A 13,616-nucleotide genomic window follows, 5' to 3' on the forward strand; every position below is an offset into this window, starting at 1 on the left:
AACTAGTAAATATGAAACACTGATCATTTGGGAGGTTACTGTTTTTAATAGGAATAAAAACATGCAATCATTTGACTACTGATGACCTCTGGTGCAGAGGTAGTACTTCACCACTCATTTTGTTATTACAAAGACTAGAATGAATGTTCAGATTTTTTTTTACAAAGTTACACACTTTGTGACATACTTGCTTGAGCTGATAAACAGAATAGTTTGATGTAACAATTATCTAAATATTTTATGAATCATTGTAAAAGCAGTTACAATTTTGAAACATTTTCTGTCACATGTGAATGCTTGAATCTTACACATTGTTTTTGATTCTAACAATATACTGTCAGCAAATTTGCAAAATGTCACAGTAAAATATATACTTTTTGTAGATCCTAAAACATTTTTCACTTCTTCTTCTTCATATGCTATTTCTATTTCAAAGGTTGCTATCAACCTGAGTAATATAGTCTTTTGATACAGCTGCTCTGAATGATTAACTTATATTACAATTGAATCGAATAATTTTCTTAGGTTCCACAACCAAGATACATGGCATATTGCCATCAATCTCGTTTGTTGGAACTTGCCATGGGTTATAAATGGAAGTAATTGATATTTCTGCCCCCATATTATATGTAAAACAATTTCACTTTAAATAGATTGATAAGCAAACAAGTAGCTAGTAGAAAACAGATAATACTGAATTGGCTTTTCTATTTTGCATTGTTTTGATTTAGCTTCTATTTTCATTTTGTTTGATCATTAATTATTTATCTTTTCTAATCATACTTCTTTATACTATCTGGTAACTTAATTTTCTCAAACCTTCTCCATATCCAAATTTTTAATACCTCCAGTTATTCTTTATCTGTTTATGAAATAAATAACCTCGAAATAATTAAATTTTATGGTACCGTAAAAAGGAAAGTTTGTACGTAGATAGAAAGAAGGCTGCGTATTCCGTAATGCTGTAAATGTTTTTTTATTAAACATTTATGTATTATGATGTATGTTTTGCTAAACTGCATTGTACATGTTCTAACTTTTAATACAGTACTGGGTATTTTTTAATATCAGCTGGTGTTGCTGCTGTGACAAAATATGAATCAGATTTTTAATAAATTACTTCAAAATGTTATCTATGATCCTTACAATCATCTTCAGTGAGTAGTGCTGTTGTTATCACACTGGATCACTGGATCAGCTGATATTACTGATAGCAGTTTTTTAAGTTGCAGTTATACCGGCTGATTCAAAAAGGACTTCAAAAATTTAAAAGCTATAAAAATTTATTTAGATAACTTACAGATTCGATTGAGTCTCATTTCATAGTAAACTACAAGTTTTGACTCACACAGTTTATTAATACAAACTCAGCCACCAGTGCTTTCACTACTGTTGTTAAAAATGGATACATTCACTGGTGTGGAATATGCTTACTGTGTGTTTTGGTTTCATGATTTGCAGTCATCAACTGCAGTTCAACGTAATTTTTATAGAGAGTATGGTAGGGAGCCTCCTAGTAGGTATAAATTTACTATTGGCACCAAACCTTTGTTGAAAAAGGTTATTCTGTTAAACGTACAAAATCATCAGGAGCCTACACATCTCTGAAGCTGCTGTGGAACAACTTGGAGAAAGCTTTGCGCACAGTCCCAAGAAATCAACTCGACGTGCATAACATGAGATTGGCATTTCAGAAATGACTGATTGGTGGTTATTATGTAAACAATTGCACTTGTAGCCATACAAACTAACCATGGTAAAATACATTTTTAGTGATGAGTTAATGTTTCACATCAGTGGCAAGGTTAACACCCATAATTGCTGAATATGGGGTAGCGAAAACCCTCATGAAACAGCACATTCATAAGAGCCCTTAGGTAAATGTGGTTGGATTTGAATTATGTCTGTTCAATTAGGATATTTTGGTTGTATGCTTTTGTTTTGTTGTATTTTTATATATTTCATAGATTTCTATTGTTTTTATGATATGGTATTGATGATCCATCTTATTGTAACATGGAAACAGTACAGTATAAAAGTAAATATCAATGTACATTTAAAACATACACCACAGATTAAACTTTACAGCTAAATACAAGTATCAGCACAATAAATGAAAAAGTTTTTTCTTGATTACTTCATCATAAAAAATTACCTACCAAAAAGCACTCAAAGTACATAACATCTTATACAGCTTTATCTGAATAATATTCTAGTTTTTTAAATAGTGTATTATTTTTTTTTTTTTTAATTTTATAGTGCATATGTAAGTATTCCAGGCGGTTGGATATTCAGATAATTGGTGTCCCACTGTATAAACTTTCTAAATGTAAATGGTTTAATTGTTTTCAATTGGTGATTTCAGGCCTTTTTTTTAATTTATGGAGAAGAGATTGTCTAGTACTTAGTCATAACTAGTTAATCTTCATCAGGTAATTTTATGGCAATGGTTAAAGTTATACAAAAAAATAAGTATATGAAATAATAGTGAAGCAAATGTAAAGATACTAAATAAATAAATAATTTCACAACAAAATAGAAAAGTTGGCAGTGCACTGCATAACTTTCCCAGCTACACCAGTCAAGTTTGCAAATCATTTTAGAATTCAATTCAATGAATTGTATGTATATTTAAATCCATTTTGATTTAATTTTAAAATTATAATCTTGTAATTAAATTTATAATTTATAAATTAATCATTTAATTGTTATTTTTGAAGTCAAGATGCTCAGCAAAATAAAGCAATTACCAAAATTTTTAATATACTAATATTAGTACTACAATTTCAAAAAAATTTGTTTTTCACTTTTTGAAAATTTGTGGACTTATGCATCAGGGGCTTTTTTTAATAATTAAAATATTTACTATAATTGATTTTAAATACATTAAAATCAAAAATTAAAAAAACTTTTATTGACTATTCTTTTTAATTTGCGGAGCTTCCCTTATGGAGGAGTATTATAGGGCGCTATATTATAGGGTATTATAGAAGCTATTTTAGTGACTTTATTTTTTAATAAAATATGCTTGAGCATTAAACATTTCAAATTTCGAATAATAATTTTTTTTCATTATCTGGCTCCTATACTCAAGGAAAACCATCCAGTTAAAAGTAATTTTTAAGAAAATAATCGACAATTAATTTGGTGATAATAAACTAAAAAAAGAACGTTTTAAAATTATTTAAAGCAAAGCTACGGCTGTAATTTTAAATAAACAAAATTGTAATTTTGTAGGAAAGGAGTGAAATTTTTTTTTTCAAAGAATGCTAAAGAGTAAAAGTTATCAAAAAATTAAGATTTTTATATTTTAAATGCAATGAGTAACTTGGAAAATCGTTTGAAATTTAAAATAAATTTTTAAAAATGAAAAAATTCTTCTTTTACCAAATTACCACAAACCAATGAAGTGGGATAGGCAAAAAATATTATAGTGGTTTGAAGACCTATCCGTGTAGAAAGTATAGATATAAAAACCTCTCATTAATTCCTTTTCTGAAGCAAGATTAGCAAAAAAAGGAAAAATATATTAGCCCTTTTTCAGAGATGGAGTGAATATCAGTTAAAAATTTATTTTAATTACTGTCAATATATTACTTCAGAAAAGAAATCAAAATATTTATAGATCGTTGAAATACAAGGTCTTATTGATAATTTTAAAGGTTTTCAAAAGAACAATGTAGATAAAATTGTATAAAAGGTTGTTGATTTTTGTGAGGAAAGAAAATAACAGATGAACATACTAATGATGCAATAAAATGTCATATAGATGCTGTAATGATACATTTCACTACATTCAATTGATTGCAGAAGTATTCTATTTTTAACCGGAAAAGACTTAATTTCATCATCAATAGAAGAAATAGAAGAAAGATTAAATGTATTCACGGTAGCATACCCAGAAATAGACAAAAATAAGTTAATAAATGAACTGAAATGTTTTAAATAGCAACTAAAAAAATTTATTTGAAAATAAAGATCCACTCACTATTTATCATATGGATGTTTTCATTATATTGAATCAATGGGATTTAGAAGAATCATATTCTAGTATTATACAAGTTATAATCATATTTGTGACAGTGCCAGCAACAACAGCAACGGCTGAAATAAGTTTTAACAAATTAAGAGTAATCAAGAATTATTTGAGATCTTCAAGTAATCAAGAATGTACTTCAGATTTAAGCCATTTGTCAATAAAATATAAATCAGTGAATGATTTCAGTAACATTATTTTTTATTGGAAATTTATGTTTTACATTTTTATTGTATTAAAAAAAAAGCTTAAGTAAATAAAATTAAATTTTATTGCAATAAATAATTTTCATAATAAAATTAATTCTTAAATTATGTTTTTGCCATTTAGCCACTTAGCTACTTAAAGGGGTTCCAAATTTAATATTTGCCAAGGGCCCCAATATTATTGTTATGGTTCCAATGTTATATTATCAGCATTATATAATGAAAATGATTAAAATGATATAAAAATTTAATCGTAGAGTTATTAAGGAAACAATTTATTTTAAAATAGCATTTGTTCATTTAGAAATCACATTAATGACAGCTACGAAAATTTTCTTAACACTTTTCACCTAGAAAAGAAACATTTGAAAATTATTATGTTTGGTGAGAGAATAATTTCATTTTTTGCTAAGCTTCTGACGAGCTCTTTTTTCCAATTATTGACTTTAAAGTTTCTGCAAAGACTAAAGTTTTTTTAATTTTTTTTTATAACTCATTCTATTTCTTTAACTTAACTACTAAAGAATTATATTTTTCAATGGCGTTATTGATTTTTGATTGTGCGATTATTAATTTATAATGAAATATACCACATTTTTGAATTTATATCCACCTCCTCAAATCAGTCAATTTTTGCAATTTCTATTATGCTCGTTACTCTTTGTAAAAAAAAATATATACCTTTGGTATACTTATGTAATCCTAGATATCTTTCAGATCTTAATTGCAAAAAAATAATTAATAAAATTTTGTTTGGCGATGTGTGGATGTAGGAATACATTTATCTCAGGGGTAGTTAACTTGCAATAATAAAATTTTCTATAATATATATAAACCTTTGTTCAAATATAAATAAAAAATTAATCAAACGTTAGTTATTTTATGTGAATTTTCACCAAACTCCTAGCCTTTTGTATATGCATACACCTTCACTATATTCAATATGAATATTATTCATAATAATAGAGTTAAGTACAATATATTTAAAATGTATTTCATTTTTTTGTTATAGTTTGAATAGAGTTAACAAAAATATTTTTGAAAAAAATAAAACCTAATAATCTTTGAGTTCAAAAAAAATTTTAGAAAGAAAAAGGTAGTAGAGGATCTGCAAAAATTTTGCACTGGAAGAATATGAAATAAAAAGAAATTGTTGGATTTAAGAAAGAAGTTGTTGGATGGTAGAAAACCTTATATTAATTGATCTTAGTGTAATTTTTTCGTCATCCCTGAATCACTATCATTCATGTAAATTATGAAAAAATTTTACTGAAGGAAAATAAAGAGATGCCACTTTGTTTTATTACTTTTAAATTTTTCTTGAGTAACATACAAAAGATAATATAAAAATATACCTTATTAATTTTTCCACAGTAGTTTACACTTACAAGAATTACACTTTACATGTACTCGTATTTCAAAATCAACTGGAACCGATTGTGAGAATTTTTCTCTGTTAAAGAACACTTCTTTTTGTGAAAACCTGCTGGATGAAAGGCAGAGATGCTACCACTCCACCAAAGAGACTGGCATAAACTTAGAATAAGCTTCCCACTCAACCATCAAAGAAAGTACTTCTTTTAACTTGCTATCAGTTTGTAATATCATTAGTTTTTTAATTACTTTTCATAGTACGTGAGCTGCTTGCCAAATTATTTGATCCAGTGACATATTTTTATAATCTGTTCAATGAACTTTGTCATAATATTATATACTGTAAGACCCAGTACAATAGTGAAAATGGGAATGAAGTACAGCTGACACCACATAATTTATCAGAATGTATAGAAATGCCTAGAAAAAAATCAAAACTACTACTAGGGAAAAATAAATACAGATGGTCAACAAAACCTCGAAAAAAGAAGCCAGGTGAAAACCAACACAAAACATAGTTTTGATGAGGTCCCGCCTGAGGTGCTATTGGTGTTACAATTTATAAATACCATAATTAATGTTATTGTGAATTATACAATTCAAGAAATAGCAATTCAAAAAGAAATACAAAGATAAAAATTTTACTAAAGATATATCTTATAAAGAAATTAAAGCCTTATTGGGACTCGTAATTTATTTTGTAGCACTAAATCATAATCAGACATCTCTAAAAAGTCTTTGGCATAAAGCTAGGGGCCTTTGCAGTACCGGAATTGTAATGTCGTTAGCAAGTTTGAGTTTTTGGTTAGTACACTGAAATTTGATAAGTTAACTTGGGCTACTTGAAAAGATATTGAAAAGTCATTGAGTACAGATTCGTGACATCTGGAATCAGTCTTTTGAACACTGAAAAGTATATTATATGTTGTGCAATTCTAATGGGTATTCGTTCAATTCCATCTCTTGCACTGGAAAAATAATTGACACTGGAGTACAACCGCGAGCCAGTTTTTTCGTGGAGAAATTATCAGAACCTATCCATAGCAGTAATAAAAATATTACAGTATCTAACTGGTTCAGCTCTGTGCCACCTGTCAGTGATGTGCTCAGTAAGCATAACTTAACAATGGTTGAAACAAACAAACCTCAAATTTCAGCAGAAATTTTACAATCTAAACCAGCAGAGACAACAGTGTTTGCTTCTGATAGAGAACTGCCAATGGTATCTTTTGCACTAAAGAAAATTAAGAATGTAATCCTCCTGTTCAACATGCACCAGGGTTATTCCATGTAAAAAACTTCTTAGCCTAGTGGTCATCCACTTCTATAATCAAACTAAAGTTAGAGTTGATTTATTGGACCAAATATCTACTCAGTACTCTTGTAGCAAGAAGACAATAAGATGGCCACTATGCTTTTTTTTATGGGATACTGAACAGTGCTTGTCTGAATGCATACATAATCTACAAGAACAATATGTTTACTTCACAACCCAGAGTAGAATTTATTTTTATCCTCGCATAAGACCTAATGGTCCTTGGTTGCCTACACTTCAGATTAAAAATGCCTACACTTCAAAGAGGAATCCATATTGCCAAAGCGGAACAAGTCGGGGTCTAAGTGCCAATTCAGCCAGAAGTAGACAATCGGAGGAACGGAACACGCTGCATCTATCCACAATCAAAGGACATGAATACTGTATTAAGTGTGCTGAGTGTAAGATGTTTATATGTAAAAGTTATACCATATCATTTTGTGCCAATTGTAAAGATGAAAATTAGTAAAAAACCTTAAAAAGTAAGATGTTGCAAAAGTTTGTCAAAAAATGTAAATTTTTCAATATTATTTATTCAGTTTTTTCATTATTTTTTACTATAAAATGTTGAAGTGGAATGTAAAATAACTTTTAAGTAACTTTAAACAAACCAGACTACTAGTTTTTATATTTATTTCAATAAATATTGGTTTCTAATATGTAAATCAGTTCTTTATTCTTGGGACACCTAGTACCCCAGTGTGTAGGGTTAGTGTTTTTAGAAAATAAGTTTAGGGTTGCAGAGTTATATACTCTTTCAGCAAAAGTGGCAATTTTACAATGCCCTATCGGTATTTTAGAAAGAACGGTTGGGATAGGCATTTATGACAAAATCTTGTGAAAGAAAACTAGGCTGGCTATATTAAGACATCTGTTAAATGTAAGACATTTATTCTGGTGGTAGAAGGTACATACAGTATAAAAAATACACATAAAGACAACTGGAATGTTTTGGAGCCCAGAACGTAAGATGTAAAATATTAGTATAAAACAGAATGGAATGGGAGAATGGAGAACAACAGTAGACCTTCCGAACAACTAGGAAAAAAAAATAGAAGAGAGAAAACATATTTTATAGACATATGAGTTTAAAATTAAATATAAGTACAATTATAATTAATTATCAATTAAACTGAATATAAGTTACAAAAGAACTATTTATAGCATGAACTAAACACATTAAAGTCCTTTACAAAATAATGCGATCAAAAAACTAACCAGTAGATTAATAGTTTTGACCTTGTTGATTTTATGTGGTGACAAAATTACTAAAATTACAGGAATTTAAATCTCTTTGAAAAAAATATAATATATGGCAATACTAATTGTAAAATATATCTATCTTGGAAGTAAATTAATAAAGTAAAAATGTTAAATAATCGTATATGTAAAGTAAATAATATCTGAATTAACAATTAAGTGTAAAAATAATCACAGTAAAAATGGTAAAAAAAATTTTGTTTGGTAAGGCATTCTGAACTCTGCAACATAACGCATATAATTAAAAAATTTCCAACAACTAAAAAAACTAAATTCTGATTTAAGATTTATATGAAATGGAAAATATCTTTTTATTATTTTATTTAAAAAAAAAATATCTTTAAGATCAAGCTCAATTCACATACATATGAAGATTATATAGCAAATTAGTCACCCAATCTTTATTTGAAGACACCTTTTCTCAATATTTAGTAAAAAATTATTCTTGTATATTATAACATATACAATGATTAGTAATCATTTCAACTGTTTTAGCTATAAATTAATCATATATATATATTTATATGGAACTTCACTTATTTCAATTATATTTGTGTTTTGGGGATAAAAAAGGAAAACACTGGGGTTAGAGTTGTGTTAAAAAATCACAGCTCAAGAAATAACTAAAAATGTTCATGATTTTGAAGTGTTTTGTTGTAAAAGTTTTTGTTATTAGTATGCTAAATTCTTGAACATTATTTAATTACAGTTGGCATAAACATTTAACAACAAAATCATGTGTAATGAAACATAAACCATGCAACATTTTCTTGGCAGCCATAGGCTCCTCTCTTTAGCCTCCAGAACCACTGTGAGAGGATGAATGAGCATCAGATGAATGTTATGAGGATGTTATTCACCAGTATCCACGATCAAATTCATATAAAAGTAACTACTGTACTACAATTTGAACCTTAGAACTCTTGACTTCGAAATCAGCTGATTTGCGATGACAACTTTAACCACTGGCAACCTGGTGGGGTGGGCCATAGGTCTGCCTTTTTTCTAGTTTACTATTACATTACATTAAAAATAAAATTTTAATTGTTTGTGGTTTGTTTTCTATAACTAGTTTTCTATAACTTTTCTATTAACTTTGTTTTTTCTGGCCTTCGTTATTTGATTGGGATTATTTATGATCATAAATTAAGTTATAAAAATAATAGAACTATTTCTTTTGATTTAAATTGTATAACTTAATTAAAATTTAAATAAACAAAGAAAAAATTCAAGATATTTTTAAATTTGTGTAAATAACTTTGTATAAATTTTGTAGTTCATAAATATGTTAAGAACTTCGTTTCTGTTTCTTGAAACATTTACATGTCTTTGTATGTTCATTCTAATTCTATGAAGTGATTTGTAAAAGGTGTTCTGTATTGTACATATATTGTTCCTTGTATTGTGAATAATTTATTTATTAATATTTATAAAAAAATGTAAATCTTTATATTTATTTAATTTAATTTATATTTTCTGTATGTTGTAATTTTATTTTTTACACAAGATATTTCTTGTTTTATTTTTGATTTATACTTTTATTAAAATGATCAAACTATTCTATAAGTTTACTATTACTATTGTTCCTAATAGTAATTTTGGAAATGAAGCGCTGTCCAGTTTTCATCGCTCTTATCCACTGCCTCTTATCCCTTCTAGAGTCCCCAAGGAAGCTATACTACAGCTTTGGAAATCACCATTCTACTACCACCATTCTAGACTTTTAAGTTATTACCTTATAAAAAATTGACACTATTTTTCAAAGTTATGTTGTAAGGTATCTATTGTTTAGTTATGTCAGTATTGTTATACATGACCAGTCACAGGAAGTTATTAAACAATCCACACAATTTTATTTATTTTTTTTTTTAACACATTAATTAAATTATAAAATTTTCCAATCGCTTTTAAACAATGAAAAGTTAATTTTTTTCTCTTTTGTCTCATTTCAGCAATAATTTTATTTTTCTTTAAAAATGACAAAACTATTTCTTGCATTAAATACATTTTAATTGATTTTCTTTCCTGTACAGTCATTTTATAAATCAGTATTTCTCTTTAATTATGTAAATTTGTATTGAACATGCTTGTTGTAATTCAATAATTATACAGTTCAGTAATTTACATAACATGGTAAAAAACATCAAAAAATGTAATTATCATAATGAATTTATTTAAAACATGCAATAAAAACTGTTTTTTTTTTTAAAGAATCTTTTTATTTTCTGTTGATTTATATTAAGTTACCCTAGGAAAGGTTATTAGGGTCATAATTTTCTCATTGTAATCCTTTTTTTTTTCACATATGAATTCGTAGCATATCTTTTTCTTTGTCAAGCAATCATTTTTGATTAATATAACAACTTAAGGTAATTTTAATGAGGAAATCAATAACAGATTCATGGTAGTATTAATATTATTGTTTAAAAAAATTGTGAAATTTTAAAAATTAAAGCTTATAACATATCTGTTATAAGTTCTTGGAAATGATACCTATTTTTCATTCAGATCGTAGGAGTAGAAACAGTTTTTCCTTGCTCTTCAACCTCAAAGTTTATTTTAAAATTTAAAGTTTTTTTAAGTTTCAATTGACTTTTTGTCTCATTATCTTCGTGCTGAGTTTTATATTTTTAAGATGAAAAAGAGAAATAAACAATTTAATTACATTCTTTGGATAGTGAACAGTTCCATGTTTACATGCAGGTTCCTTTACTTACACTTAATGATTTTTTATCTCTTTTGTGAAATAAGATTCTTTCAGAACGGAACGCAAGGATAGTGGGCGTTTATTATCTCCCTACTAATCATAAAGCTTCATACTCCTGGCATGATTCCCTTTCAGTCTGTCCGTGAAGTCCTTTCAGCGTTAGTGCCTTCTAGCCTAATAGGAATACTCCTTCCGGAGCCGTAGTGTTTGGAGGAAGCAATGTGCTCTCCTTTCTGGAGGGAGTTGCATGTGCTGGCTGAGACTATAATTGTAAGCATTAAGTAAAGAGGATGGTGGATAGTAGGTGAGGTGAAGTTGAAGTTTGTAGTCTTCCTTCATTCAGGCTGTTTTTACTGCTGCTATCTGCTGGGCTCAATTGTGCTGGATTCTTCTTCATGTTGGCGGGTTAATTTTCATTCTTCCTTTCTTCTGTAGCCTGCTTTTCCATAAATCGGCTGTAAATAATTTACAAACCATAAAACCTTGAATAGCCCTGTGGCTCGGAAAGGGCAGCACAGGGGAAAGTGCAGGCCTCTTTTCTTTCCCACTGGGTGGCTGCTGGGCTTTTCTTCTACAATCTTTATTGTCTACCAATAAACTTCTCTTTCTTGGATTAGGAAATGGGATGGTTGGGTATCTTACAATTTTGTATCAAAACTTTTCACGTTCACGAGTGTTGGGGGAAAATCTTTCATGTAAATGGTTGAAATAAACTATGCTTTCAATAGATGTGAAATTTATTGTCCTTTTTTATATTTATATAACAATAACCTTTTATTTGTTTATAAAAATTAAAAAAAGATCTTATTTTAAAATTGTTCCTTTTTGCCCTACAGTTAGTACCGGTATGTCAGAAATTAGATTAAAATCTAACCTTACACTTTCTTCTTTATGTGCTGCAATATAACCACATAATGAAGGACCAAAGGAATGAAGAATTGGTCCTTCTCTAAGAACACTGGTAATCTTCATGGTGATGTAGATGATCTCTTATGCCATAATTTTAAAAGTTTTTATTGTTTTTAGGTTCTTAAACCAAGATGAATAGAATAGAGTATCATTTATTGACACAACATTACCAGAACATATAATAAACAAACAAACAAATAAACAAACACACATATACACAAATTTATATATCATTAGCTTACTGGTAATACGGACAGTCCATTTTTTTTATAAATTGCACTTTTTGTCAAAATGTAATATAAATGAAGTTATATTTTAGTGGTAAAAGTGACAAATTCCTCCTCTGTTACTATCTCAACTAATAGAGCTTTGTGAAATGATGAAGTCCTGATAAACAAATCCACTGAGAGGTAAACATGACTAAAATTGACGTACTGTAAAAACAGTATAACTGGTCTTGATCACATTTACCACTAAGCTGACAATATATATATATATATTTATATCATCATCTAGTGTTCTATCTGGCAGCAGGTCCCTTAAGTCACTGCTGTCTTCATCCATCCTTGTCCTAATCCTTCTCCTTCAACCCCTTATAGTTTCCATCCTTCACCTCATGGCTGATATCTTCCTTAACTCTAAGTCCACACTTTTACTGCATACTAATTTCTCATCTTACTAAAAGCTTCCTTTGTCACTAATATCCTTCCTTTTCTTTCTATTGCCATCTACCTGTCCTCTGCTACCATAGTCTCACATTTTATATATAAACGGAGAGAGAAAGAAGAAAGAAAATTAAAGATATAAATATGCATTCAATACCCATTTCTGTACTGATTATAACTGGCAATGATCATGATTAATTTGGTATACATATGTAATGCAGTACTTTACATAAAGTTTTGCAATATTGAAAAAAATCTTTTACTACTTAGGGGCAGTTAAAATATTGTATTAAAATGTTTTTACCCAGTTTTTTAAATTATTTAGATATGTGATAGATCTCTTACTCCTGTAGGTACTATATTAAATAACTTAATTGCCACATACTGCGTACTTATTTGACTTTGTAAATATTTGCAATGATCTCCTTTAAGCTTAATCCTATTTCTTGTAAAATGATCATGTTTATTATTTTTTTGAAATAATTAATTAATTCATTCGTAAAAGAACCTGAGTATATAAATAGAGGAAAGTTCAATATTATATATTTAACCTAGCAAACAAGAGTTCAACGTAACTGTTTTGCACAGAAGTTTTGATCCCTTAGCAGTGTATCTTCATGTGTATCTTCAACAAATTTGTAAGCCTCTTATTATACCTAAAATTATTTTGTTATTTAAAGAAATACCAACCATATTCTATCTTGCATTAATGATTGATGTACTACAATTTCCTTATTTGTGTGGTGTTTTGTCAATTTCTTTTTATTCCCTGTTTCTGAGTACATCTTTGTTAGTGAGCCAGTATACACCAAACTCACTTTGAAGGTCCTTACTCTTGTCTGCAATTAGAATGCCTTCGATCAGTACATAATGTTTTTCTTCAGTTTAGGCTTGAAACACAGGTGAACAGAGTACAATATTTTCCCCTTTTTTTAAAATAATCCATTACTTACCAGCACCTTTTCCTCTTTTTGTTTCTCTTTAGTAAAGAAATATTTAATCAATGACTTTTTTTTAAATAAAATTAAATATCATTTTACCATTTTTTTTTAAATATTGTATTACATTAAGTAATAATAATTTTTTCATGAATAATCATATAACTAAATTTAAATAATTTTGTTCAATTAATTTTCAAAAAACT

At 28.1% G+C, this 13,616-nt stretch overlaps 1 protein-coding gene and 1 long non-coding RNA gene across 2 annotated transcripts in view; one reads left to right on the forward strand and one right to left on the reverse strand.

Annotated features, from left to right (window-relative positions):
• LOC142326501 (phospholipase A1) overlaps window positions 1-11,870 on the reverse strand; it is a 131,709-nt gene extending 119,839 nt beyond the window's left edge. Inside the window, exon 1 of the mRNA XM_075369081.1 lies at window positions 11,773-11,870. Coding sequence (XP_075225196.1) covers window positions 11,773-11,870 — 98 coding nt within the window. The remainder of the gene's footprint in view (window positions 1-11,772) is intronic.
• The window catches only part of LOC142326545 (uncharacterized), a 295,602-nt gene that overhangs the window by 268,104 nt on the left and 13,882 nt on the right, over window positions 1-13,616 (forward strand). The window lies entirely within an intron of this gene.

This window comes from Lycorma delicatula, chromosome 6 (assembly GCF_047948215.1).
Source record: "Lycorma delicatula isolate Av1 chromosome 6, ASM4794821v1, whole genome shotgun sequence".
NCBI classification, from domain to species: domain Eukaryota; kingdom Metazoa; phylum Arthropoda; class Insecta; order Hemiptera; family Fulgoridae; genus Lycorma; species Lycorma delicatula.